General features: G+C 49.6%; 2 protein-coding genes across 3 annotated transcripts in view; one reads left to right on the top strand and one right to left on the bottom strand.

The window, feature by feature from the left end:
• The window catches only part of EMC1 (ER membrane protein complex subunit 1), a 33,730-nt gene extending 18,107 nt beyond the window's left edge, over window positions 1-15,623 (bottom strand). The window contains exons 1-12 of one of the 2 annotated variants that reach the window (XM_004024783.4): window positions 15,233-15,623; window positions 8,713-8,837; window positions 7,756-7,821; window positions 7,420-7,513; window positions 6,151-6,279; window positions 4,839-4,965; window positions 4,120-4,269; window positions 3,641-3,808; window positions 3,054-3,125; window positions 2,618-2,680; window positions 1,852-1,974; window positions 944-1,040 (exon numbers count right to left, since the gene is read on the bottom strand). In XM_004024783.4, the coding sequence (XP_004024832.4) occupies window positions 944-1,040; window positions 1,852-1,974; window positions 2,618-2,680; window positions 3,054-3,125; window positions 3,641-3,808; window positions 4,120-4,269; window positions 4,839-4,965; window positions 6,151-6,279; window positions 7,420-7,513; window positions 7,756-7,821; window positions 8,713-8,837; window positions 15,233-15,327 (1,309 nt within the window). In that variant the 5' untranslated portion in view covers window positions 15,328-15,623. The remainder of the gene's footprint in view (window positions 1-943; window positions 1,041-1,851; window positions 1,975-2,617; window positions 2,681-3,053; window positions 3,126-3,640; window positions 3,809-4,119; window positions 4,270-4,838; window positions 4,966-6,150; window positions 6,280-7,419; window positions 7,514-7,755; window positions 7,822-8,712; window positions 8,838-15,232) is intronic. The other variant, XM_019011861.3, reaches the window with a different exon arrangement.
• On the top strand, window positions 15,543-23,945 carry MRTO4 (MRT4 homolog, ribosome maturation factor). The gene is made up of 8 exons (XM_004024782.5): window positions 15,543-15,676; window positions 18,597-18,655; window positions 19,754-19,857; window positions 20,874-20,955; window positions 21,265-21,332; window positions 21,644-21,795; window positions 22,287-22,363; window positions 22,491-23,945. The coding sequence occupies exons 1-8, from the start codon at window positions 15,649-15,651 to the stop codon at window positions 22,638-22,640; spliced, it is 720 nt and encodes a 239-aa protein (XP_004024831.1). The 5' UTR covers window positions 15,543-15,648; the 3' UTR covers window positions 22,641-23,945.
• Window positions 23,946-27,386: the final 3,441 nt, after the last annotated feature.

Here is a 27,386-nt window from a genome sequence, read left to right as displayed (position 1 = left end):
TGAAACCCTGTCTCTTACTAAAAATACAAAATTAGCGCCTGTAATCCCAGCTACGCAGGAGGCTGAGGCAGGAGAATCGCTTGAACCAGGAGGCAGAAGTTGCAAAGAGCTGAGATTACACCATTCCACTCCAGCCTGGGCAACAAGAGCAAAACTCTGTCTCAAAAAAGGAAAAAAGAGCCAGGCACAGTGGCTCACACCTGTAATCCCAGCACTTTGGGAGGCCGAGGCAGGTGGATCAGCTGAGGTCAGGAGTTTGAGACCAGCCTGACAAACATGGTGAAACCCCATCTCTACTAAAAATACAAAATTAGCCAGACATGGTGGTGCATGCCTATAATCCCAGCTACTCGGGAGGCTGAGGCAGGAGAATCACTTAAACCTGGGAGGCAGAGGTTGCAGTGAGCTGAGATCATGCCACTGTACTCCAGCAGTCTGAGCAACAAGAGCAAAACTTCGTCTGAAAAAAAAAAAAAGCAGGTGACAGGCCAGGCACGGTGGCTCACACCTGTAATCCCAGCACTTTGGGAGGCCGAGGCAGGCGGATCACTTGAGGTCAGGAATTCGAGACCAGCCTGGCCAACATGGGGAAACCCTGTCTCTACTGAAAATACAAAAATTAGCTGGTCGTGGTGGCGCACGCCTGTAATCCCAGCTACTCAGGAGGCTGAGGCAGGAGAATCGCTTGAATCCGAAAGGTGGAGACTGCAGTGGGCCGAGATCATGCCACTGCACTCCAGCCTGGGCAAGAGAGCAAGACTCTATCTCAAATTAAAAAAAAAAAAAAAAAAAAGCAGGTGACATTTGGCTATGAACAAAACACTCAGGGCCCACTCCACTTGAATCTCTTCCAGAAACCTGCAGCCTCCCAAAAAACAGTCTGATTGGAACACATTGGAAGGCCTGGGGAAATAAAAAAATGGGTTGAATGAGGTCTACTTACCCAACTGCTGCAGGAAAAGTAGCAGATGATCCTCCGTCTGCACCAAAGCCCGGTAGCCCACTGAGTCATCCTTCTTCAAGAACACCTGGATATACAGCTATAAGCCACAGTCAAGACCGGTGTAGTCAGTGAGGATCCAAATGCCTCTGAGAGCACCAGACCCCAGGATCCAAATGTCTCTGAGAGCACCAGACCCCAGGAGTCAAAGCCTGGACTTAACAGAGGTACAGGCCATGGCATTATTTGATGTCTAAACAATGTAGCTATTATCTGGATGCCAGTAAGTGATACATATTCTTAGGAGCCAACATAATGATGCTGGGGTCTCCCAGACCTTTCCATGGAAGAACTTGAGTACTCCACGGGTACCACGCCATTCATCCATGCTCTAATCACACCCCACAAAGTGAGCAGGAGGCCGGGATTAGACTTTCTGCTTTAGAAACGAAGAAGCCACAGCCCAAGCAGCTGAGGAACACAACCAGATGCACACAGAGGCAATACTGGGTAGTGATGAGGAGTCCAGGCTGTGGGGTTAGACCTGAATCTGAACCGCAGTGACACCTCTTACTGGCTCCGTGACTCTGGCTATGGTACTCGATCCCACCAGGCCACAGAATCATTTTAAAACCAGGTCAGGAACAACCGCTTCACGAGAGTGTTCGGAGAGTTAAATCAATTAATGTGTAAGTTAAAAGCTTAGAACAGTCCCTGGTGCACAATGATGAGCCAGCATAAATAATACCCGCCTTTACTGTGACTTCTAACAAGTCAGTGGCTCAGAGAGCACTAGAACACATGTTCAGAGAGCCTAATCCAAGCCCCATGGCTAAGACCTGGCCCTGAGGAAAGGAAGCCTTGTGCTGAGAAGCCCACAGGACAGTCTGCAAAGAAAGGCTCTGCCTTACCCGCTCAGGCCGAGTGCCGCTCTGTTCCAGGCTAAATGTAATCGTGGTGTCCAGCAGCCGCCGACCTGTCTCCACGAGGTATAGGTTAATGGTGTAGGTCTGATTGAAGCAAGCCAGAGAGTCCTAGGAGTACAGACAGCACGTGTCAACTACAGGTATCCCCCGAAAGCAAAGCCCACCAAAGGAAGTCCAAGGATTGGGGGCAAATACCCTAGAGAAGGAGCCAGGCCAGAAGGGGAAATAAACTGCAAAGGAGAATAAAAGAGAAAAGCAAGCTAAATCCTAAGGCAGAAATAAGGTGCCTGAGTAAATAAATGAAATTACAACTACCATACTTGTCTTGGAAGCCAGTACAGAGTAGCAGAGACTTCTGAGAGAGAGGTAGGGCTGAGCAAGGTAAGACTGAGCAGGACAGGAGGCAGGGAAACGCTTAGATGGAAGCCGCAGCAGGAACCTATGCCTCCAGCCAGGGGCTCATGCCTCTGCTACAGAGTACTACTCAACTGTGCCAGCCAGGATCCCAAAAGAAATGGGGACGCTGAGGCCCAGAGGAGAAAGTGGCTAGAAACAGACTCTAGGGATTCTACCTCCTAATCTCCCAGTAAAATGAGATTAAGAGAAACATCATTTAATTTACAATACTTAGGAAACCCCATTTGAAGCTGGGAATTCTAGGACCTGCTCCTAACCAAAGCTCTTCCCCCAACTCTCTTTGGTGGCCTCCTGCGTCTCTAGGTCTGGCATACTGCCCAGTGCCACACCCTACCTTTGAAATAGACTTCTCCGAAAAGCTCCCCATTGACCCATCTTCAGAATTGCTAGTTTTCTGCTACGAGAAAGAGAAGGACAGGAGAAAATTCAGCCAAAGGGTCACTTCCCAGTCACTGAAATGAAGCTTTTGTTTTTGTCTTCTTAGCACTTGAGAGAAGACAAAGCTCATTTCTCACCCCTGCCCACAAAGCCTATTCAACCCTTAATAGCCCCATATGAAAGTAAGGTCATCACATTAGGGTCTCGTTCCTGGGGAGAAATGGGGTGTGCAGAAAGCTCTATAGGTGAGGCAAGACCTCACTTCTCAACAGCCTCCTGCCCCCTGGGTTCAAACTGACCAGGTCAATGTGCCCAGACTTCTGATTTTCAGGGTTCCTAGTGGAGACCAGGAAGGAAAATCCCAAGTGCTGACTGTTGTTCTCAATACTCACCACTTCATTCCGACAGGCCATGACTGCAGCCACCGTCTTCTCCCCAGTGGTGGCAAAGCTCACTAGGGCAGTCTGGGGGAAAAGCAAGGCATCAGCTCCTAAATGGGACCAGTACTAGCCAGCTGCCTTACAGAGGGTCACCTCTCCAGGGAAGGCCCTTGGCCTTAGAGTTGAAAGTGCTCCCCACTTTGGAGCAGAATGGTCAGGCATTTAAGAGCAGAGGGAGGCCTCAGTTGCATCTACAGCTGAAAACAGAACTCTCCCTACCTCCAACGCAGGCACAGGTCAATCTTAAATCCCATGCTGCTTGTTCTTACTATCTACGGGGAAGCTCTCATTTATGTCCCCATATTTCCTTTGGACTAAGGAAGTCACTAGTTTTGCTCTAAAGATCCTTTGTAATACTCAGGAGGAAATATACCATTTCTACGATAAGGCTACCTACCCCCTCTCAAACCACTTATGGGAAGGTGTCATCAGTCTTGGGCCTAAGAGCAAACGTTTCCAGATTCAAAAGCACTGCCTTCTAGCATCCATGTCTTGGAGAGATCTCCTGAATCCTAGCAAACCATGTTGCCTGCAGTTACCTGTGGGAAGTTTTTAAGCAAACTCAGGGTTCCATAATGGTACTGCAGCAGAGCATAGTGGCTTGGGGACAAGTGCAGGAAGAACTGGGCCCGGGAAGCGTCCACTGGGTTGGGCTGGGTAGGCAGGACCCGGGGTTGGAATCCACTTCCAAATTCTAAGTCGAGAGACTGGAAGGCAAGAAGAAGGAGGATTATGGCTAACAGCTGACGACTCCCTGACCCATCCCAGGCTCACAACCTCTGCCCTACTTTACCGGGGGAAGTAACTGGGCCATGGCAGGTGGCTCCAAATGCTCCAGTTCAAGTTCCCCAAAGGGGAAAGTGACTGATTTCCTCTTACACCAGTTCAGCCAGAGGCCTGAATGGCTTCCACTGCTCAGGAAGAGTCTAGGAGAAAGACCCTCCAGGGGAATCATGCCAAACTTTCTACTCCCCGCAAGAAATGCCTCAGGCCAGAAGAAGCAGTGGCAGCCTCTCACCTGCAGTGGGATCTGTCTCAACTCCCATTCCGTCTCCAGAGCCAAAGTTTGGAGGGAACGTGAGCTCGGGTCAGGACACACCAGGACAGCCTCATCCACCACACCACAGGCTCCAGACAGGTGCTGCAGCCACGGAGTTGAAACCCTAACCTACAGAAAAGTCATCGTTAACAGGAAGCTCGTGAAAGATTTTTACATTTCCCTCTCAGCCCAACAGCAATATTGCTGCCAGCATCCCACTGGGGGTCCTAAGCTCAAAGGTTCTTCATGGCTGGTTGTATAGGAGTTCTTCCTGTCCCCTGAAACCCCACCCTCCAACCTCCTGAGAGCCTTCAAAGTTGGAAAAAATATCAGGATTTTCTTTCTGGTCACTGGAAAAATATATCCGATAATTTTAAATACCTGACACTTCAGAATCAGCACTTCTTTACTATATTTGCCATATGTGGTGTCCTACTGTGATTTCACAACACTGTAAGATACTTACAGGCAGAGACTAGATCTATGTAATTTTTTAGCCACCCCAGAAGATAACACATGCAAATATGAGTACTTTAAATAGAGGCCTAATGGGAAGGCAGCTGGCAAGTGACCAGAATGAGGGAGCATAAGTAGCTTTTGCATCTGCCCAGCCAAGTTCCCTGTTCCCCAGTACAAAGAAATCTATCAAGTCTCCCCCAACCCCACCTTATTCACAGGCTCCTGTCACCCTCCTGTACCTGCTGAACAATCTCTCCATCTTCCACATTAAACTTGACAATGTTCACATGGCTGAAGGGAACAACTCCGAGGGCCCACACCACCCCAGAGCCGTAAGAATACACCATCTGGTAGTGGATGCTGTCACTAAGAGAGGGAAGAAGAAACCGCAGTGTCAGCTTTAAACCCAGGACAGGATTATTCTCAGGGGCTGCCAGGCCTCAGCCAGATGTCACAAACTAGTAATTCCCAAATAGGTTTTGTTTGGCTCACACAGTTTGGGGGCTTTTGTTGTTGTTGTTCTTAATTTGAATTAGTTGTCAACATTTAGAAGATATTATACTTCACAATCAGATTTCTAAATTTTCCTACGGTTAGAAGACGTGGCAACACTAGGCCTAAATACAGAGCACCAATCAGGTGGGTAAGGCTGCCCCCTCCAGGCAGGCCAGGCGCACTGCAGCTCCCATCCAGCCAGTGTTGCTCATGGATATTTCATAACCCGCCTCATAGCATTTTCTTCGTTGTGTTTTTTTAGACAGCGTCTCACTCTGTCACCCAGGCTGCAGTGCAGTGGTGCGATCACGGCTCACTGCAGCCTCTACCTCCCGAGGCTCAGGTGATCCTCCCACCTCAGCCTCCCAAGTAGCTGGGATCACAAGCATGCACCACCATGCCCGGCTAATTTTTTGTATTTTTTGTAGAGATGGGGTTGCCCAGGCTGGTCTTGAACTCCTGAGCTCAAGTGATCTACCCACCTCAGGCTCCCAAAGTGCAGGGATTACAGGTGTGAGACACCATGCCAGGCCAGAATTTGAAGTTTTGAGTCCTGCTCTAAACTTTGAAAATGGCCACAGGGTGTCTAAGTAGATCCTTTTCTCTTGTTCCTTCCCAATTTCGATGCTTTCTACCAGCAGGACCTCGAGAAACCATTTCACACCTCACTCAGCCTACGCTGGGTCTTCTTGAGTTGTTGTAACTCTTAATATGAACGAAAGGCTCAGTCAGAACTAGAACTAGAACTAGAACTTGAACTAGAAGTCAGAAGGCACAAAGTACCATAACCATGAGCGAGTGAGTGGCTCCCGTAGCATGGCTCGCCCTAGCACCCCAGTTGAGAGTGTTCTCCTCAGTGCAAAGGAAACTCCAGGCATACTCCGGAGTTTCACCCATACTCACAGCCTTCAAGATATTGTGAGTGCAACACACTCCATGCAACACCAACAAGAGACAGGCCTGGGTTAAAGCAAATGCTTCGGGTCCCTCGAGGAGAAAGAGGAGCTCCTAGAGAGTAGAACGAGGCAGGTATTGCCTGTGAGCAGGCAGCCTTACCTTTCTGGGAGATGTTCCACCCACTTGAGGTGCCCACTGGAGAGGTGATGGAGGGCAAGTGTAGTCTTCTTCAGGACTGCGATGTACCTTACAGACTCCTGCAGGCCAACCAGCCCAAGTGCCTGGAAACTGAGCACAAGTACAGGTTGAGAGCAGCCCAAACCTGCAGAGCCTCAGGCTAGGAGAGACAGTCCAGAACAGTACCCACTGTTGCTTAGTGGGTAAGAAAACAGGCTTTGGGGTCAAACACAGCTGGATCCTAACCCTGGCTCTGCCTCTTGTTAGTCAACTTGAGATTCTGCACTTGCAACCATTTGGCCACACTACTTGCTTCCCTGAAACCATCTGTATCTCCTAAGGGCTGTTCCCTCCTTCCCCTGGGACTTCACAGCAACTGGACCTACCCTCTGCCACATATCCATGAGACAGTGCTGTCATTACTGTGCTACCTGCCTGCCTCCCAATGGACAGCGGAATCCTCGATGACAGCAACTGTCTCACAGTCCCATGTGTTCTCATCGCCTGGGGCTCAGCACGTGTTTACCAAATGAATTACTATCAGAAAATGTATAAGCTAATACAAATGACCCTATCATTTGAACAACTTTAGGGGCCGGGCCCCGTGGCTCATGCCTGTAATCCCAACACTTTGAGAGGCTGAGGTGGGAGGATCACGGGGTCAGGAGTTCGAGACCAGCCTGGCCAACATGGTGAAACCCCGTCTCTACTAATAATACAAAAATTAGCCAGGCGTGGTTCACATGCCTATAATCCCAGCTACTGGAGAGGCTGAGGCACGAGAACTGCTTGAACCTGGGAGGTGAAGGTTGCAGTGAGCCAAGATCACACCACTGCACTCTAGCCTGGGTGAAAGAGTGAAACTATGTCTCAAAAAACTCAATAAATAAAAATAAACAACTTTAGCAAAGATGTTAACAATAGGTCAGGCTGTTCTTTAAACAAAACTAAACAGTGGAAGTTTTATATTATGTTCTTATATCTGGAACATTGCAAAACTCATGAATCACAGTGAAATTAGGAACAGCATTCAAGCACAAGTGCAAACATTGCACCTAGAAACTCTGCATCTAACAGGCGCTCAACACATGTTGGCTGAGCAAGCATATCCACAGTGGGTACTCAATGTCAATGGCTGGCTCTTCAGTGGTCCCTGGGAAAAAGCCAAAAGCCCAGAGTTGCTGTCTATGCAGATCTGTGTTCCGGTAAAGCCTTTAACTCAGTCAAGATAAAATCCAGTTTCTCCCCTACCTGCCACTGTCCAAGGTTATCTCCCAGTTCAGGCCCCCGATGTTAGTCTCCCAGGAACGCATGATTCGGCCTCCATTGGACACAGTGATCACATCTGGAAAAGAAAAGATCGTGGTGAAGTCATTTCCCACTTGCTCTGTCGCCTCCTAGGGTCCCACTGTGAGCAGTGGCCTCACCTCTGATTTCTGGATGCAAATACATGTTAAACAGGTACCTGTCCTTCACTGTCAGGAGTCCCCAGGCTCCTTTCCCTACCAGACCCTGTACAGATCAAGGAGCCAAGGAATGGGACAGGGAGCTGGCCGCACAATGGAGACACGGGAGGACTCTGCTTACCCTGTCCGTGCAGCAGCATGGCATCCACAGCCCCCTCTGCCGTGCCCTTGTCAACATGGCGCCACACTGAGAGACATGAAAGTTAGACGTTACTATGAACAAAAGGTGGCAACCCAGAAGACTAAGAAATAAATGAAGAGCTCTTCATTTGCACAGCAATGTCCAATTTTATTTCGAGGGAGTGAAGGAGTATAGCTAACTGGCAGTGATCCAGTCCCATTCATGGGGTAATGAGGGTAGAAGGGGTTAAGAGGGGCCACTACTGTCCAGGCCCCACTACCACCCCATCAAACATATAAACAAACAACAATAAGATTAATAAAATCCATCCAATTCACAAGAAAAATAGTGATCATAAATTCTATTTCCCTTATTTTAGTGCCTAAAAACATCCGGCCAGTGTAGGTAATTAAGTGAGGGTATCTGAGAGTTTACTGCAAAGTAGAATAATGTGTTTTTTGCAGCAGCATCTTTTTTTTGAGACAAGGTCTTGCTGTATTGCCCAGGCTGGAGTGAACTGGCGTGATCACAGCTCACTGCAGCCTCAACCTGCTGGGCTCAAGCAATCCTCCCACCTCAGTCTCCCAAGTAGCTGGGAATCTAGGCACACGCCACCATGCCTGATTTTTTTAATTTTAGACATGGGGCCTCACTGTGATCCCCAGGCTGGTCTCGAACTCCTGAGCTCAAGTGTTCCTCCCGCCTGGGCTTGCAGCAATATCTTATTTAAGGACACTCAGGATTCAAGCTGAGAGAATAAACCGCAAAGGTCAGTTATAGGAACATACAAATATTCAAAGATGGTAAGACTGAAAAAAAAAAAAAGTATCAGAATCCACTAGGAGAGGCATCTTTTGGCCAACATGTCCCTTATTCAGGAATCAGCCAGGCAGAGTTGGCAATGGTAAGTCTTTCATCCCTGAGGCAGCCAGTAGACACAGTTCTCAGTTCACTCACAGATCTCCCCAGTTCGGGAATTTAATGCTGCAATCACATTCTTCTCTGTGGCTACAACCAACTTCTTGGATCCAGGGGAAAATTCCAAGGAGGCAAACTTGACCTTCCCAACATATTGCTGTCTCCTGAGAAAAAAAGAGTACAGGGGACCGTAAGGAGCTAAAATCACCATTCCACAAAATGCTCCGGAAAAAAAATCACAGGGCTATCACTATCACATTCATTTTAGGACATATAAGAAGTGTTTGTTAGCCGGGCGCAGTGGTTCACACCTGTAATCCCAACACTTTGGGAGGCCGAGGCGGGCGGATCACCTGAGGTCAGGAGTTCGAGACCAACCTGATCAACATGGAGAAACCCTGTCTGTCTCTACGAAAAATACAAAATTAGCTGGGCATGGTGGCACATGCCTGTAATCCCAGCTACAAGGGAGGCTGAGGCAGGAGAATCGCTGGAACCCGGGAGGCGGAGGTTGCGGTGAGCTGAGATCGCGCCATTGCACTTCAGCCTGGGCAACAAGAGCAAAACTCCATCTCAAAAAAAAAAAAAAAAAAAAAGAAGTGTTTGTTAATGAAGAGCTCTGACCAAAAGCAAGATTTCCATTCAATGTAGTCAGATGCAAAGAGAGTAAGAGAAGAAAATTAGCTCCTAATAGATAATACTAACTCTTCCTTCTAAATGGAAGCACATATATTTACCTTCAGATAATTGACACCCAAAAGGGCACCTTACCTTTCTTTTTTTTTTCTTTTTTTGAGACGAAGTCTCACTCTTGTCCCCCAGGCTGGAGTGCAATGGTGCAATCTCAGCTCACTGCAACCTCCACCTCCCAGGTTCAAGCAATTCTCCTACCTCAGCCTCCCGAGTAGCTGGGATTACAGGCACCTGCCACCACGACCGGCTAATTTTTTTGTATTTTTAGTAGACATGGGGTTTCACCATGTTGGCCAGGCTGGTCTTGAACTCCTGACCTCAAGTGATCCACCCGCCTCGGCCTTCCAAAGTGTTGGGATTACAGGCGTGAGTCACCATGCCCGACTGAGATCACAGCACTTCTTAACAGCACAGAGCAAGCACCTCCTTTGTACTTGGTAGCCTACCGTGTGAGGCTAATAATTTTCTCGATTCGGATCGCTTGAGCCCAGGAGGTCGAGGCTGCAGTGAGCCGAGATCACACCATTGCACTCCAACCTGAGCAAGACTGTCTCAAAAAAATAAACAGGCCAGGCGCAGTGGCTCACGCCTATAATCCCAGCACTTTGGGAGGCCAAGGTGGGTGGATCATTTAAGATCAGGAGTTCGAGACCAGCTGGCCAACTTGGTGAGAACCCATCTCTACTAAAAATGCAAAAATTAGCTGGGCGTGGTGGCACATGCCTGTCATCCCAACTACTCGGGAGGCTGAGACAAAAGAATCGCTTGAACTCAGGAGGCAGAGGTTGCAGTGATCCAAGATCGTGTCACTGAACTCCATCCTGGGCGACAGAGTGGGCTTCTCTCTCAAATAAATAAGTAAATAAAATACTGTTGTTTTATCTGGATATAAAATAATGCCTCCTTATTACAGAAAATGGGTGGGTGGGGGGAACACTTACAACAATTTAAAAATCTCCACCAGGCATGGTAGCTCACACCTGTAATCTCAGCACTTTGGAAGGTCCAGGCATGTCGATCACTTGAGGTCCGGAGTTTGAGAGCAGCCTGGCCAACATGGTAAAACTCCGTCTCTTATAAAAGTACAAAAATTAGCTGGGCGTGATGGGCACCTATAATCCCAGCTACTTCGGAGGCTAAGGCAGGAAAATCGTTTGAACCCTGGAGGCGGAGGTTGCAGTGAGCCGAGATCATGCCACTGTACTCCGGCGTGGGTGACAGAGCAAGATTCTGTCTCAAAACAATAAAAAATAAATAAATAATAAAAATTTTAAAATGTAATATATCACTCTTCTGGATTGAATTGTATCCTCAAAAACTCCTGTGTTGAAACCCTATCCCCCAATGTTACAGTATTTGACGGCAAGGCCTTTAAAAATGTAATTATGTTTTAATAAAGTCAAAAGGGTGAGGCCTTAATCCAATAGAGGAAGAGACATCAGGGATGTGTAAGCACAGTAAAGGCCATGTAAGGATACAGCAAGAAGGCAGCCTTTTGCAAGCCAATGAGCGAGGCCTCAGAGGAAACAAAACCTGCCAATGCCTTGATCTTGAACTTCCAGCCTCCAGTACTGTAAGAATATCAATTTCTATTGTTTAAGCCACCTAGTCTATGGTATTTCATTATAGCAGCCTGAGAAAACTAATACAACCACCACTATAGATACACTTTTTATTATTTGAGATGGGATCTCACTGTGCTGCCTAGGCTGGATTGAACTCTTGGGCTCAAGTAATACTCCCATCTCTCCCAAGATGCTCCCAAGTAGCTGGGATTTCAGGTGCATGCCATTGTGCCCAGCTTTGTACATATACTTTTAACATTTTACTATACAGTCGTGCACTGCAAAACGATGTTTCAGTCAATGATTGATCGCATATACAGCATATACAGCGGTGGTCACACAAGAGTATAATGGAGCTGAAAAATTCCTATAACCTAGTAACATTGTAGCTGCCATAACATTGTAGTCGAATGCATTAATCACGTTTGCGGTGAAGGTGGTGTAAACAAACCCACTGTACTGCCAGCTGTATAAAAGTACAGCATATTCAATAATGTATACTACATAATACTTGACAATGATAATAAATGACTATGTTACTGGTTTATGTATCTACTTTTTATGGTTAGAGTACTCCTTCTACTTATTAAAAGAAAATTAACTGTAAAATAGTCTCATGCAGGTGCTTCAATAGGTATTCCAAGCTGGCCGCGGTGGCTCATGCCTATAATCCCAGCACTTTGGGAGGCAGAGGCGAGCAGATCACCTGAGTTCAGGAGTTCAAGAACAGCCTGGCCAACATGGTGAAACCCCATTTCTACTAAAAATACAAAAATTAGCCAGGCATAGTGGTGTGCACCACAGTCCCAGCTACTTGGGAGGCTGAGACATGAGAATCACTTGAACCCGGGAGGTGGAGGTTGTAGTGAGCCGAGATCATGCCACTGCACTCCAGGCTGAGCAACAGAGTAAGACTCTGTCCCAAAAAAAAAAGAGGTATTCCAGAAACAGGCATTGTTATCACAGATGACAGCTCCATGGGTGTTACTGCTCCTGAAAACCTGCCAGTAAGACAATATGTGGAGGTGGAAGACAGTGATATTGATGATCCTAACCCTATTTAGGCCCAGGCTAATGTGTTTGTGTCTTAGTTTGTTTTTTGTTTGCTTGTTTTTTGAGATGCTCTTACTCTGTCACCCAGACTGGAGTACAGAGGCACCATCACAGCTCACTACAGCCACGACCTCCCAGGCTTAGGTGATCCTCCCACCTCAGCCTCCCGAGTAGCTGGGACTACAGGCACCCACCACCATGCCTGGCTAATTTTTGTATGTTTTGCAGAAATGGGGTTTCGCCATATTGCCCAAGCTGTTTTTTGTTTTGTTTTGTTTTGTTTCTGAGATGGAGTCTCGCTCTGTTGCCAGGCTGAGTGCAGTGGCGTGATCTCAACTCACTGCAACCTCCGTCTCCCAGGTTCAAGTAATTCTCCTGCCTCAGCCTCCCAAGTAGCTGGGACTACAGGCATGTGCCACCATGCCCAGCTAATTTTCGTATTTTTAGTAGAGACGGGGTTTCACCATGTTGGCCACGATGGTCTTGACCTCTTGACCTTGTGATCCACCCGCCCTCGGCCTCCCAAAGTGCTGGGATTATAGGCGTGAGCCACCACGCCCAGCCCCAAGCTGGTCTTGAACTCCTGGACTCAAGCCATCCACCCACCTCAGCCTCCCAAAGTGCTAGGATTACAGATGTTAGCCACTGCGCCCGGCCTGTGTCTTAGTTTTTAACAAAATAGTTTAAGACTGAAAAAAAAAATTTTACTATTGTAGGAAAAAGCTTATAGAATAAAGATATAAGAAAAATATTATTAAGTCAGGCATGGTAGCATGTGCCTGTAATCCCTGTTGCTAGGGAGGCTGAGGCAGGAGGCTTGCTTGAGTCCAGGAGTTCAATATCTGCCTGGGGAACATAGCAAGATCCCATGTCAAAAATAAATTTTAAAAATATATTTTTGTACAGCTGTAAAGTCTGTGTTTTATACTAAGTATTATTACAAAAGTCAAAAATTAAAAAAATAAAATGTTTGTAAAGTAAAAAAGTTACATTAAGCTAAGGTTAACTTATTATTGAAGAAATTTTATAAATTTAGTATAGTCTAAGTGCACAGTATTTATAAAGTCCACAGTAGTGTACAGTAATGTCCTAAGCCTTTACATTTACTCACCAACCACTTACTGACTAACCCCAGAACAACTCCTAGTTCTGCAAGATACATTCATGTTAAGTGCCCTATACCAGTGTACCATTTTTTATCTTTCATATCCTATTTTTACCATACATTTTCTATGTTTAGATACACAAATATTTACCATTGTGTTACAATTGCCTACAGTTTTCAGTACAGTAACATGCCGTACAGGTTTGTAGCCTAGGAAGAATAGGCTGTACCATATAGCCTAGGTGTGTAGTAGGCTAAACCATCTAGATTTACATAAGTACACACTACAACGTTTGCACAAGAGGGCATTTCTCAGAATGTATTCCCATCATTAAGTGATGCATACCTGTATGTCTTCATTTATTTTTCAATCTGAAAACTGTAGGCCAGGTGCAGTGGCTCACACCTGTAATCCCAGCACTTTGGGAGGCCGAGGCAGCCAGATTGCTTGAGCCCAGGTGTTCAAGACCAGCCTGGGCAACATGGCAAAACCCCGTCTCTACAAAAAATACAAAGAAACTGGAGAGGTGTGCACCAGTAGTCCCAGCTACTCAGGAGGCTGAGCTGGGAGGGTCACTTGAACCTGGAAGGTCAAAGCTGCAGTGAGCCATGATAGTACTGCACTCCAGCCTGGGCTACAGAATGAGTCCCTGTCTCAAAAAATTTTAAAAAGTCTTGGCTGGGCGCAGTGGCTCACGCCTGTAATTCCAACACTTTGGGAGGCCTAGGCGGGTGGATTACCTGAGATGGGGAGTTTGAGACCAGCCTGACCAACATGGAGAAACCCTATCTCTACCAAAAATACAAAAATTAGCTGGGTGTGGTGGCGCATGCCTGTAATCCCAGCTACTCGGGAGGCTGAGGCAGGAGAATCGCTTGAACCCCAGAGGTGGAGGTTGTGGTGAGCCATGAGATCGCGCCATTACACTCCAGCCTGGGCAACAAGAGCAAAACTGTCTCAAAAAAAAAAAAAAAAAAAGTCTTAAACAGAGTCCTTTTCCCCCCTCATCAGCCTAACCTGGCCCTGGGCTCAGAGCAGAGCTGCCCAAGACACTAAGCAGTTAGGAAATGCCATTCATTCATTCATTCATTCATGAAAATAAAATTAAGAAAATTGCATATATCAAGTATTCTGCAAAATTAGATACACATATCACCCGATATATATGTGTAACATACACATATGACATTGTGAACAGTTGTGCACATCATTAAAAATGTAACTTATGTTTTATTTGTCACACTGTCTGGCATAACAGGTACTCAACATATATGCGAATCAACTTTTCCAAGACAGAAAATACTTCAGAGGAGGAGAAATCTGAGCTGGGCCCTGAAGAATAAAGTGTAAATAGCAATAATAACAGATAACGCTTAATGACTGCATTCAGTGAGCCAGGCATTGTGCTAAGTAATTTAATGGGATTGTCTCATTCATTCTCACAAGTACTGTAAGAGATAATGGACTGTTAGTAAACCCATTCTACAGACAAAGAAACCAAGGCACAGAGTGGTTAAGTCACTTTCCCCAAGATCACACAAGTCTTAACTGGTAAAATTCAAACAAACGCAAGCTACTCCAGGGCCTTAAGGAAGACGTGGGTGGGTGAATGAATGAATGAGTGAATGGCATATTCTAGCTGCTTAGTGTTTTGGGCAATCCTGCTGTGAGCCCAGGGCCAGACTAGGTTGATGAGAGGGGAAAAGGACTCAGTTTAGGACTTTTAAGACGAAAGCTCCTGTTCACATGCCTACAAGACACCAATTCGAGTACGAATTAAAGTTCACTGACGGCTTGGCGACCTCTGACACCTGGTAGACCAGAAATCTCACAGTCAAAAAAATCGAACCTGACGAGGGAGGACGGGATCAGTGTTCTCTGACCGGCACCCCAAGCATTCCTGGATGGCAGGGCCGGCTTACACGCAAGGATCAGCTTAGAATGACCCCTAACACTTGGTTTAAGGCTCTGCTTCCGATGACTTTAAATCCTTAATAATTTTTTAACAAGGGGCCCCACGTTTTCATTTTGTACTGGGTCCTGCAAATTATGCGGCCAATCCTGTTAAGTGACAACCTTTAGCAGGTTTTAGCACTGGGGAAACAGCCACTTATCTCTCGAATATGTTCCACACGTACGCACCAATCAAACTTGCCCACTTGGTCTTCGTAGACCGCGGCCGCAGGAATCAGCAGCGTAACCCAAAGCCAGAAACGAGAAGCCCACTCAGCCGCCATGATGCGAGCGCACGCACCACCCACCGCCGTCCCGGCATGCACCGCGCCGCGGGCTCCGCCTCCGCGGGACCACAGAGCTGGGACAGCGCGCGAGGCCCTCGGTCGGACGCTCGGGATTCGGGGACTGCCTCGGCACACGGGAAGTCGCCCTACAGGCGCGGGAGAAAGCGCAGGCGGCGGCTTGGCAGGGAGAGGCAGGCTGCAGTGCACATTGGGTCAGGCACACGCGAGGGGCAGCCCCCGAGGGCCGTCCCAGAGGCCCCCGCGCCGCCGGGGTCCTAACGGGGTGCACCGTCTTCCGCCGCACGTGGATTCAGCGCGATGCCCAAATCCAAGCGCGACAAGAAAGGTGGGCGAAGGGGGAGTCGGGACCCTGGGGGGAGCTCCGTGGGCTGGCTACCCAGCCTGCGGTGAGGGCTTCGGGGCGGCGGGGGCGCAGATTGGAACGCCAGGACATCCTCGAGGTGTTCCGCTGCCTCGCTGCGAGCTGGAATGGGGGCTTCGGGGCTGTAAAACCGCCAGAGGTGGCTGACGCCCAGTTGGGTCTGGGGAGCGGAGACTCGTTTTGCCTAGTTTCCGGTGCTCCTGCAAGGCCAACTGGGTCGGGAGGCAGCTCCTGAACACCGCCCCCGGCTGTGCCTGCTGCCATTTCGGCCCACTTTTCCCACCTTCGGCCCTTTCTCATCTTCCTGCGCTCCCGCCACTCTGGCTGCCTTTCCCTTCTTTCAGCACAGGTTTGTTCCCGTGTCTGGCGTTGTGTGTCTGCGGTTGTTTCTGCCTGGCATGCTTACCTCTTCGTATGGTTTGCGCCTTCTTAGTTGTCAGTTAATAGGACCCCTCTGAGACACGGTCTCGCTCTGTTGCCCTGGCTGGAGTGCAGTGCGCGATCGTAACACTGCAGGCCGGATGCGGTGGCTCACGCCTGTAATCCCAGCACTTTGGGAGGCCGAGGCGGGCGAATCACCTGAGGTCGGGAGTTCCCGACCAGCCTGGCCCATATGGTGAAACCCCTTTTCTACTAAAAATACTAAAAATTAGATGGGCATGGTGGCAGGTGCCTATAATCCCAGGTACTTGGGAGACTGAGGCGGGAGAATCGCTTGAACCCGGGAGGCGGAGGTTGCAATGAGCCGAGATCGCTCCACTGTACTGCAGCCTGGGCACGACAGAGCGAGACTCCGTCTCAAAAATAAATAAATAAATAAAATAAGTCACTGCAGCCTTGACTTTTTTGGCTTAAGCGATCCTCCCACCTCAACCTCCCGAGTAGCTGAGACTACAGGCGCACGCCACCACACCCAGCTAGGTTTTTTTGTTTATTTTTTATAGAGAAGACTCAGTGTGTTGCCAAAGCTGGTCTCGAACACCTGGGCTCCAACCACCCTCCCTAAGTGCTGGGATTACAGGCGTGAGCCCCTACACCCGACTTGCGCACCTCTTAAGAGACCATTTTTGACCACCTTTGCTGTGGTGGCCTCTCTCTTAACCCGGCTCCCTGGAATATTCAAAAATATTTAGGGGTCTGGCACTTTCTAGGCGTTAGAGGATACAGCAGTCACAAGGAAAGCCTATTTCTTATCGAGCGTAACGTTTTAGGAGAAACATATTCCGCAAAATGCTAAAAATCAGATTGAAAACGGGGTGAAGAGATGTTGATATTTTGTGTAGTGTGGTCGGGAAAGGTCTCACTGATGAAGTGACAAATGAGCAGAAAATAAAGAAAGGAAGCGAGCAACCTGTGGAATTGAGCAGCTGTGGAATCATCTGGGAGAATGCTCTTCCAAGTAGAGGGAACCTGAAGTGAAAAGGCTCTGAAATGGGGGCAGATATGACGTGTTTGGGACAAGAGGCCAGTGACGCTGGAGCAGAAGGAGCCAAATAGAGCTGGGGGAGGGAGTTAGGCAGAGAGGGCAGGACTTCCTCGGCCTTGGCAAGGCATTGGCTTTCCTGCCCAGGTGAAGTGGGTAGCAGAACACCCATGTGATTTACCTTTACTTATGAAGGGTCACTCTGGTTGCCTTGGTGAGAATAGTTGGGGAAGACAGGGCAGAGGGCAGGAATGGAAGCAGTGAGACCAGCATTAATCCAAGACAGGGTGATGCTGGCTTGAGCCAAAGGTACAACAGTGGAAATGATGGGAAGTGGCCCGCTGTATTTCGTTTGCCCTCCTCTGCTCCACTTACCATTGACTGATGTCATTGTCTTTGTCTGTGTGGTACCTAGTTAAGAGGGGCTGAGTGCGGGAAGGTTAAAGAAGAGAGGCCTGGGTCCCTTTGTGAAGGCCCCCCGGGGCTTTGCAGTTGGAGTTCTGTTAAGTGTTTCTGGAACGATTTGATTCTGTGGAGGGAGCCTGGGTCAGGTCTGGCAAATGCCAAACTGTGGGTAGAGGGCAAATTGGGCCCCAGCCATTTTTACAGTAGAGGTACATGTTCCTCCCCAGAGAAGTGTTGCTGCGTCTTTGGGTCCAAATTGCAATACTGGGGTGCAGATACATATCAGGAGATTCAGTCCCCAGCCTCATGGTTGCACAGCATAGGCCAGCTAGAGTGGTTTCTGCATCATGGTCAAGAGCAGCAAGGGGCCAGGCATGGTGGCTCACACCTATGATTCCAACACTTTGGGAGACTGAGGTAGGCAGATCTCTTGAGCCCAGGAGTTTGAGACCAACCTGGGCAACATGGCAAAAGCCATCTCTGCAAAAAATACAAAACTCATCTGGGCATGGTGGTGCATTTCTGTGGTCCCAGCCAAAATTAGCAGGCCATGGTGGTGTGTGCCTGTAGTCCTGTGTGGGAGGATTGCCTGAGCCTAGGAGCTCAAGGTTGCAGTGAGCCCAGATCGTGCCATTGCACTCCAGCCTGGATGACAGAGTGAGACCCCATGTCAAAAAAAAACAAAAAACAGGGGCCTGCCTCAGCCAGCAGGTGAGGTCTGCCACTGAGAGCACTTCTAGCAGCAGGAACAGCCTCCACCCCCACACTGCAATCAAGTTTTTTGGGTCAGCCTTAGGAGCTAAGAAAGGCCTAGTTTGTCTAAATAGCAGGAGTTATATCCAGGGATCTTCAGGCCCAGGAATGCTAATGAGTAGGCATTCCATGGGCCCTGGGAATGGCTTTGTGTGCCAGAAATGATGGCCACAAAGGCCTTGCTGCGTTTTTTCAGAATGGCTGCATCCAGCTGAGCGCTCTCTGCCAAAGGGGAGAAGAAAATAAGTCTCCAATGCATTTAGATTGGTCTCTCATCATCTCTCTCCTTTTTGTTTTTATTAGTCTCCTTAACCAAAACTGCCAAGAAAGGCTTGGAATTGAAACAAAACCTGATAGAAGAGGTAAGAGGTTGTTCTTTTTCTAGAGCTTGCAATTGTTTGGTTTATAAAGGTAGGTATAGGACTGTTGGCCAGGGATAGGACTGTTGGCCAGGGGAACATACTAGTGGGGAAAAAAAAAAATCTCCAAGCTGCTAATCCAGGCCTTTTTCCTCCAGCAGCAGCACCAGCAAAAACTTCCATAGTGATGATTTCCAGCTTTGACTAGCTCGTACTCTGTGCCCTGTCCTGCACTGTGTTTCTTATGCGTTGTTCCACTCCATCCTCATAACATCCCTGTGATGTGGGTACTAGGTGATGATGTTGCTGTTTTGCATTTGGGGTCACTGAAGCTTACAGAGGTTTGTTAGCCTGCCCAATGTCAAAAAACAGGAGGCCAGGAACGGTGGGCCACGCCTGTAATCTCAGCACTTTGGGAGGCCAAGTGGGTCAGATAGCTTGAGTCTGGGAGCTCAAGAGCAGCCTGGGCAACATGACAAAACCTCATCTCTACAAAAAGAAAAGAAAAAAAAACTAGCTGGACGTGGTGGTACGCAGCCTGGGCAACAGAGTGAGACCCTGTCTTTAAAAGAAAAAGAAGAGCTGGGAGATTTACCAGGTGTAGGTGACTGCACCAACCCACTGTACAGCTTCTGACCTGCCAACCTGGGCTGCAGGCTGGGTGAAACAGTCTCCTGCACAATGACTCCACTCCTAGAGGCCGCCTCATGGTGGCTTTGGCCAGCACCACGTGCAGAGCAGTACCGATCAGCTGCCTCCCCTTATAACAGTGAGGCTCCATGTGTTTCCATGTAGCAGGACCCTTCCTAATGTGGGTGAATGTTTCTAGGTTAACAGTTGATGATCAGTTCTACGGTTGGTCATAAATAAGTGAGAGACCTGGAAAAGGCCGTGGGGTGTAGATCCATGGCTCAGCCTCCCTTGTGGTTAGGGATCCTAATTTCAGTAATGGAGGTAGGAGACAACCAAATTAGAGGCCTCCAGTTCTTCCAGTTTCCATAGTTGTCAGGGGCCCAGAGCAGATTCATTCTCATCTGAGGCCAGAGTAGTGCCCGTTGTATGCTGCTGCTTGAACTCAGAGCCTCGTGAATTGTCCCACAGCTTCGGAAATGTGTGGACACCTACAAGTACCTTTTCATCTTCTCTGTGGCCAACATGAGGAACAGCAAGCTGAAGGACATCCGGAACGCCTGGAAGCACAGCCGGTGAGCGGGCAGGGGGAAGAAGGCCCTTCTGAGTGGGGACCCGGCCAGGCTGCTCTCAGTCAAAGCTCAGGAGCAATTTCTGATCCTTTAGGTGCCTGGGTCATGCCGCTGACACCTTAATAAGGACAAAGTGCTACCTGCCACTGAAGAGCACTTCCTTTTCACTGTTAAAGCTGGTCTTGGGCAGGGTGCGGTGGTTCACGCCTGTAATCCTGGCACTTTGGGAGGCTGAGGCAGGGGGATCACCTGAGGTCAGGAGTTTGAGACCAGCCTGGCCAACTTGGCGAAACCCCTTCTCTACTGAAAATACAAAAATTAGCCGGGCATGGTGGCAGGCACCTATAATCTCAGCTATTCAGGAGGCTGAGGCAGAAGAATCGCTTGAACCCGTGAGGCAGAGGCTGCAATGAGCTGAGATTGCACCATCGCACTCCAGCCTGGGTGACAGAGTGAAACTCCACCTCAAAAAAAAAGCAGATTTTGCACTGAGCTCCTAGGGGCAGGACTTGGCAGTTGCTCAGGAGATGTTTGAGAGGTGGGCCTTTCAGGAGAAGTGGCCCTTTAACCCTGGACTCTGGGCCATTTAGGAGCATCACACCAGTTTTAGAATGTCAGTATGGACACTGCGACACAGACAGTGACCTGGGAGCAGGATGCAGCAGCCACATGGCAAGTTTCTGTCCTGGGGCAGGTGGCTCTGGTGGTGGTCTCTTGCCGCACCAGCTCTGGTTCAGGCTGTTAACATGCCTCCCGCATACATCCAGATAGAGAACTGGTACATGATGCTCGTGATGGGCTGGGAGACAAAATGTTGCCATGTCAGGAGTCTGTGGGTGGGAACATAATGAAAGGGACCCCGAGGTGGGGACAGTGTGGCCATGCAGCATGGAGAAGTGGGTGCCACTGGCTCAGCCTGGGCCTGAGCTCACTGGGGACCGGAGCTGCTTTGCATGTTGCTGAGGGATGGGGAGGGCAGGGCTCTTCCTTCACAGAATGCTCTTTCTCTTGCTTGGTAGGATGTTCTTTGGCAAAAACAAGGTGATGATGGTGGCCTTGGGTCGGAGCCCATCTGATGAATACAAAGACAACCTGCACCAGGTAAGTCTCTGGCCCTCACCGGGTGGGGCTAAGGCAAAGCTGCCTTCTCTCCCACTACTCCCATGTGACAGCCTCCCCCAGCCATCGGCAGGCCGGAGGCTCAGGGAGAGCAGGGCCTGGCTTAAAGCTCTGGGTTCTCCCTTCACCTCCGGACCCAAGGAATAGCACGCTTCCTGCCTCCCACTCCTTCCTGCTATGACAACCAAAAACGTCTTTAAATGTTGCCAAATGTACCCGGTGAGCAAAAACGTGCCTAGTAGAGAACCACTGCTCTAATGTGACCAAGCTGTCCTCACTCCTGATTTGTAGGTCAGCAAAAGGTTGAGGGGTGAGGTGGGTCTCCTGTTCACCAACCGCACAAAGGAGGAGGTGAATGAGTAAGTACTGCTGAGGAACGGAGGGAAAGAGGCAGGTGAGAGGGGATTTCAGGGAGGGAATGATGCAGGAACTTCGTTCCATATGTGGCATCAAGTTGGAACTGCTCCTGGAAGCCTGTCACTGAGCTAGTGGCCTGGGACCACAGCCCTCTCTGTCCTCTCCAGCATGGTGCTCTGGGCTGGCTGCTGGCCAGCAGCCAAGGTCTGTGATGGGGGAAGGCCCAGGGCCGCGGGACACTTGGGGGAGCCTGACTCATGGGCTGGTGGCGTGGCCAGGAGCATCCCCTCCTACCACTTCTCTTTTCCCTTAGGTGGTTCACGAAATACACAGAAATGGACTACGCCCGAGCTGGTAACAAAGCAGCTTTCACTGTGAGCCTGGATTCAGGGCCCCTGGAGCAGTTCCCCCACTCCATGGAGCCACAGCTCAGGCAGCTGGGCCTGCCCACCGCCCTCAAGAGAGGTATGGGCAGCCCTGGAGCCAAAAGGTCACAGCCTAGAGTCCAAGAGCACGGGCCTGCAAGCTCATCCCTTTCTAGCTGAGCAAGTTATTTCTACAAGCTTCCATTTTCTCATGAGAAAATGGGGCTAAGAGTGCATGCCTCACAGTGGGGGTGAAAGCAGACAGTAACTTACAGCCAAAATGCAGCCCTTGAGGCCCATCAGGGGCCTTGTGCTTGTTTAAAAAAAAAAAAGTCAAAAAATTAGACAGCCATGGTGGTGTGTGCCTGTGGTCCTAGCTACATGGGAGGCTGAGGCAAGAGGATCACTAGAGCCCAGGAGGTCGAGGCTGTGGCAAATCAAAGGGACCTCAGGGAGACAGCCACTGCCCAGTGTGTGTTGGAGCCGTGGGGAGGGCAGGTGGCTGACTGGATTCCTCCCAACATGGCCAGGGCAGAGAGGGCTCTGCAGGCCTCTGGGCCAGAGGTAACTGAGAGCCACCCTCTTCTGCAGGTGTGGTGACTCTGCTGTCTGACTACGAGGTGTGCAAGGAGGGCGATGTGCTGACCCCAGAGCAGGCTCGCGTCCTGGTGAGTCTGGCGCCTCGCGGGCTGTTGCGGGCGGGGGTGCTGGCTTTCCTCTGCCTGCTGAAAATGCCCCCCTGCACTTTGAATACCTTCATTCCTCCTGATTCTTTGTTCCCTTTGTCTCTTGCAGAAGCTTTTTGGGTATGAGATGGCTGAATTCAAGGTGACTATCAAATACATGTGGGATTCACAGTCGGGAAGGTTCCAGCAGATGGGAGACGACTTGCCAGAGAGCGCATCCGAGTCCACAGAAGAGTCAGACACAGAAGATGATGACTGAAAGGGACTCGGGACTGAAGGTCTCCTGGAAGCTTCTGGGTCTCACTGGACCATCAGGACTGCTGCTGCCCCTCTGGAGAGAGCAGCTTTTTATTTGTCTGTAGACAGGGAACGTGATGGGCACTGACCTCCTGTAAAGAATAAAACTGTGGGCCGGGCGCGGTGGCTCACGCCTGGAATCCCAGCACTTTGGGAGGCCGAGGCGGGCAGATCATAAGGTCAGGAGATTAAGACCATCCTGGCTAACACGGTGAAACCCCGTCTCTACTAAAAATAGAGAAAAAAAACTAGCTGGGCATAGTGGCATGTGCCTGTAGTCCCAGCTACCCAGGAGGCTGAGGCAGGAGAATCGCTTGAACCTGGGAGGTGGAGGTTGCCGTGAGTTGAGATTGGACCACTGCTCTCCAGCCTGGGCAACAGAGAAAAACTCTGTCCCAAAAAAAAACAAAAAGAATACAACCTTGCAGGATGTCTCTCCTGGAGACAACGAGAGGGAGAGGAGGGAGAGGGCTGTTTCTTAGAAAAGAGGCCTTTGGTGAGCCCAGAAATTTGAAACCAGCCTGGGCAATTCAGTAAGATCCCGTCTCTACAAAAAATAAAAAAAAATTAGGCGTGGTGCCACGTGCCTGTGGTCCCCACTGCTTGGGAGGCTGAGGTAGGAGAATTGCTTAAGCCTGAGAGTTGGAGGCTCAGTGAGCCATGATCATGCCACTGCACTCCAGCCTGGGTGGCCATTGAATTTGTTCTGCGTGGATTGCCTCAGTTTGCCTTGTCAGCCAACTTCCACTGGCTGCCTTGGCACTGCCATGACAGCACAGCTCCACACCAGAGCTGGGGTTTCTCTTCAGTCCTGGGTACCCCTTGGCAGAGGGATTTGCTGAGGAAAATTAGGTATCCTTCCTAGCCCTCCACACACTTCCAAACCAGGGCTGCGGATCTGATGGATGCCAGGAAGACAGCCTTGGGCTGAGAGTGACATCACTGCAAGAGTCGAGAGCCAGCGTCTAAAGTGTCCACGGCATCCTGGGAGGTTTTATCCTTGGTGACTCTAATGGTAGATTTTTGTCCACCTTGTTCTATTTGTTTTTGTTTGTTTTTGATTTTTCTGTTTTAAAATTTTAAGGAGAGATGGGGTTTCACCATGTTGCCCAGGCTGGTCTCAAACTCCTGAGCTCAAGCGATCTACCCACCTTGGCCTCCCAAAGTGCTGGGATTATAGGTGTGAGCCACCGCATCCAGCCCACATTGTTCTATTTGTATTTCATGAAAGCAGTTCTGAATGAGAGTAAATCAGCTTCAGGGTGTACAGTGGCCCTCTTTTTTCTGCCGTGCATGGAAGAGAGGGCCACCTCCAGTCCTGCTGTTGGGAGGTCAGGCTGGATCCCACGGTGTGGGGTGACCTTCACAACGGGCATTGTGCCCGACACCCTCTCAATGCCTCTGTTCTTTGAAGACTTCCTACTCCCGCCCACTTCTCACCACGCCCTTGGGAAGGACAGCAGGAAGCAGGCTTTGGGCAGAAGAGGAATTCACCAAGTTCACCCAGGCCTAGGCCAGGTCAAGCACCAGCCTCAGCAGGAAGTGCTGAAGGAGAGCTCAGGCCCGGCCGTCTCGCCTCGTGAAGATGACTGGGAAGACTGCAGGAGTGTAGAGGACGATCTGCAAACTGGGCTGAGAGGGGAAAGCAGCCTACAACCATTTAAGGCCAAAACTGGCCAGGGGGAGAGAATGAAGGGTGGCAGGTGGTGCCCTCCGCACCTGAGCCAGGTCTAGCCAGACCTGGAGGAGGTAGTGGGATGTTCAGGTGCCAGGCTTGGTCAGCGGCCTCTGTGACAGCCGAGTCCAGGGGCCCTTCCTCTGCTGCTGCCAATTTCTCCAATTGCTCCATCCAGGATGACCACGTCCCTATGCATGCCCTGTAAGGGAGACAGCTAGACTTCAACACATTTCTGCTGCACAGTGACTAATCATGCCCCTCCCAGCCATGGCCCTGCCGCTACCTGGGCTCTGGTTATTCATGTATGCCTTGCATTACTGCTTGCAAACAGCCATGACCGTTGGGCTTTAAAGCCCTGCCTCCACGCTGTCTCAGCTTTAGACAGAGCTGACTTCAGAGCCACTCATCTGCTGCTCAGCAGCTGGGTAAACCCAGGTCAGTCACCCAGCCTTTCAGCTTCAGACTTTTCAGGCCGCTTGTCTGAATTAGAAATTGTGTGAAGCACTTTGCCTGCAGACCTGGCACGTAACAGGTGCTCACTAAAGGGAAGCCATAACCATATAATACCCAAGCTGGAGAAGGGGGTTGGGGACAGCAGGGAGAGGGAAACCCTGCCACTGCACACAGGGTTGGGCTGTCTCCAGGGTGGGCAGCCAAGGAGCCAGGAAAAGCTAATGGTTAAAAATGTAGGTTTCAGACCAGATGCAGTGGCTTGCACCTGTAATCCTAGCAATTTGGAATGCTGAGGTGGGCGGATTGCTTGAGCCCAAAGACTCAAGATCAGCCCAGGCTCAGGCCGGGCACAGTGGCTCACGCCTGTAATCCCAGCCCTTTGGGAGGCTGAGGCAGGCGGATTACGAGGTCAGGAGATGGAGACCATCCTGGCTAACACGGTGAAACCCCATCTCTACTAAAAATACAAAAAATTAGCTGGGCATAGTGACAGGCGCCTGTAGTCCCAGCTACTTGGGAGGCTGAGGCAGGAGAATGGCTTGAACCTGGGAGGCGGAGCTTGCAGTGAGCCGAGATCATACCACTGCACTCAGCCTGGGTGACAGAGCTAGACTCCGTCTCAAAAAAAAAAAAAAAAAAGATCAGCCCAGGCAATGTAGTGAGACCCCTGTCTCTACAAAAAATACAAAAGTCACATGGTGGTATATGCCTGTGGTCCCAGCTACATGGGAGACTGAAGCAGAGCATTGCCTGAGCCCTGGAGGTCAAGGCTGCAGTGAACCATGATCAAGCCACTGCACTCCAGCCTGGGTGACAAGAGGAAGACCTTGTCCCCCCAAAAAGAAAAGCATTAGATTCAGTCAAACCCACGTTCGTTCCCTACCATGTGTAGCTGTGGGACCCTACGCAAGTGAAATTGCCTCTGAGCCAGTTGCCTCATGTAAAACTGAGATGGCCATACTTAACATGGCCATCGCAATAACTAGTGTTGGTAACCTGGCCACTTAAGTAATTTGTGTAAGAACAGGTTTACCCCACCCAAAAGAACTGGGCCATGGAGAGCCTTCATAGGAAGAAAAGGACTTATCTCCTTTTGGTCTAAGTGACCAAATGACTGTATAGCCCTCGCAGCTTCCCCAGTCTCCCCACCCCCACAGAATTTGAGAGAAGCAGCTGAGCATCTAGAGACAGTTGGGTTACCTGCAGCTTGCGAGTGGTCCATCGCAGGGCAGTCAAGGCCATGCCAGGGGCACTGGTGCTATATAGACAATCTGCAGGACCTGCTCCACCAGGGCCATGGCCTTGAAGTGGTGCTCGTTCCAGAAGCTGGGTTGGGGGAGGGTATTGCACGGGGATCAGTACTAGGGGTCATCTCAGGGCGGTTGCCCGCACCCAGGTCCCTGAAGCACTGAGGGGCTAATGGCTTCTAAGTAGACATCTTACATTTTTGAGCATCAGAATGCATGCAGGTTTCTGGGCCCCTCATCCGTGTTCTTGGGTGGCTAGAGGGGAGGCAGTGGGCGAGAATCCTTGCATTTGGCCAGGTGTGATGGCCACACCTGTAATTCAAGCCCTTTGGGAGGCCAAGAAGGGAGGATTGCTTGATGCCGGAAGTTAGAAGTCAGCCAAGATAACGTAGGGAGACCACCTGTCTCTACAAAAAAAAAAAAAAAAAAATTAGCCGGGCGTAGTGATGTGCGCCTCTAGTCTCAGCTGCTCTGGAGGCTGAGGCAGGAAGATCACTTGAGCCTGGGAGGTAGAGGCTGCAGGGAGTGGTGATCGAGCCCCTGCACTCCATCCTGAACAACAGTGAGACCCCATTTCAAAGAAAAAACCCTAGCATTTAACCTCCCCAGGTGTTAAACACCCGCCACCTTAGGACCCCTCAGCACCTACAGCACCACACCTGTGTGCCCTGGGGGACACAAGGACCCATGACAAGTCCTGACCTCCAATCCTGGCTCTGCGGCCTTGGCTGAGCCACCTGCCCTCACCTGCTCAGTGAGGAAAGGAAATGCCCCATGCCAGCCCCATGCGCTAAATGTGAAGTATAAAGGTAGTAAGGGGCCTGGCCAGCTTTGCACACTGTAAAGAACAGATGGGATGAAACCCAGCAGGTCTCAATTCTCCAGAGCTGTAGCCTGGGCCCTGCAGTGTGAAAAGCTTGAGAAAACCTCCGCTTAGGACAGTGGTTCCTGAACATGGCCAGGATTATTAGAAACCCTTGGGGTTTCTGATCATCCTTATCATCCAAATAAGGCTGTAAATCACAGCAGTGCACACAAGGTGAACCCAAATGTTGGACACTGCTGCCTAAGTCCTTGGCCATTTCAACAAAACTAGCACTGGCACCACTTCCATGGAGCTTGGCTTGTTTCTGCCTTCCTCCCAGGGGGAGAAAACAAAAAGAAGTAATAAATCACATTGTGCACAAATATTAACCTTGCAGGTGTGGATTTGGTAAATCTAAGATCAGGAACTTTCCAGCAGCCCACACACGACATCTAAATTTGATATATTAAGGAATAGCGATAAAGTGTGTAGCTTTTTTTTTAATAAGAGATGGCGGTCTTGCTT

This window comes from Gorilla gorilla, chromosome 1 (genome assembly GCF_029281585.2).
Source record: "Gorilla gorilla gorilla isolate KB3781 chromosome 1, NHGRI_mGorGor1-v2.1_pri, whole genome shotgun sequence".
NCBI lineage: Eukaryota > Metazoa > Chordata > Mammalia > Primates > Hominidae > Gorilla > Gorilla gorilla.
The sequence above is the reverse complement of the archived record's forward strand: the minus strand, read 5'-3'. Positions and strand labels throughout refer to the sequence as shown.

Bases quoted from the DNA above. Each gene is read 5' to 3' on its own strand.
- MRTO4 (XM_004024782.5), top strand. From the start codon at position 15,649: ATGCCCAAATCCAAGCGCGACAAGAAAG. The intron at 15,677-18,596 runs GTGGGCGAAGGG...TGTTTTTATTAG, and splicing joins ATCCAAGCGCGACAAGAAAG to TCTCCTTAACCAAAACTGCC. The intron at 20,956-21,264 runs GTAAGTCTCTGG...CCTGATTTGTAG, and splicing joins ACAAAGACAACCTGCACCAG to GTCAGCAAAAGGTTGAGGGG.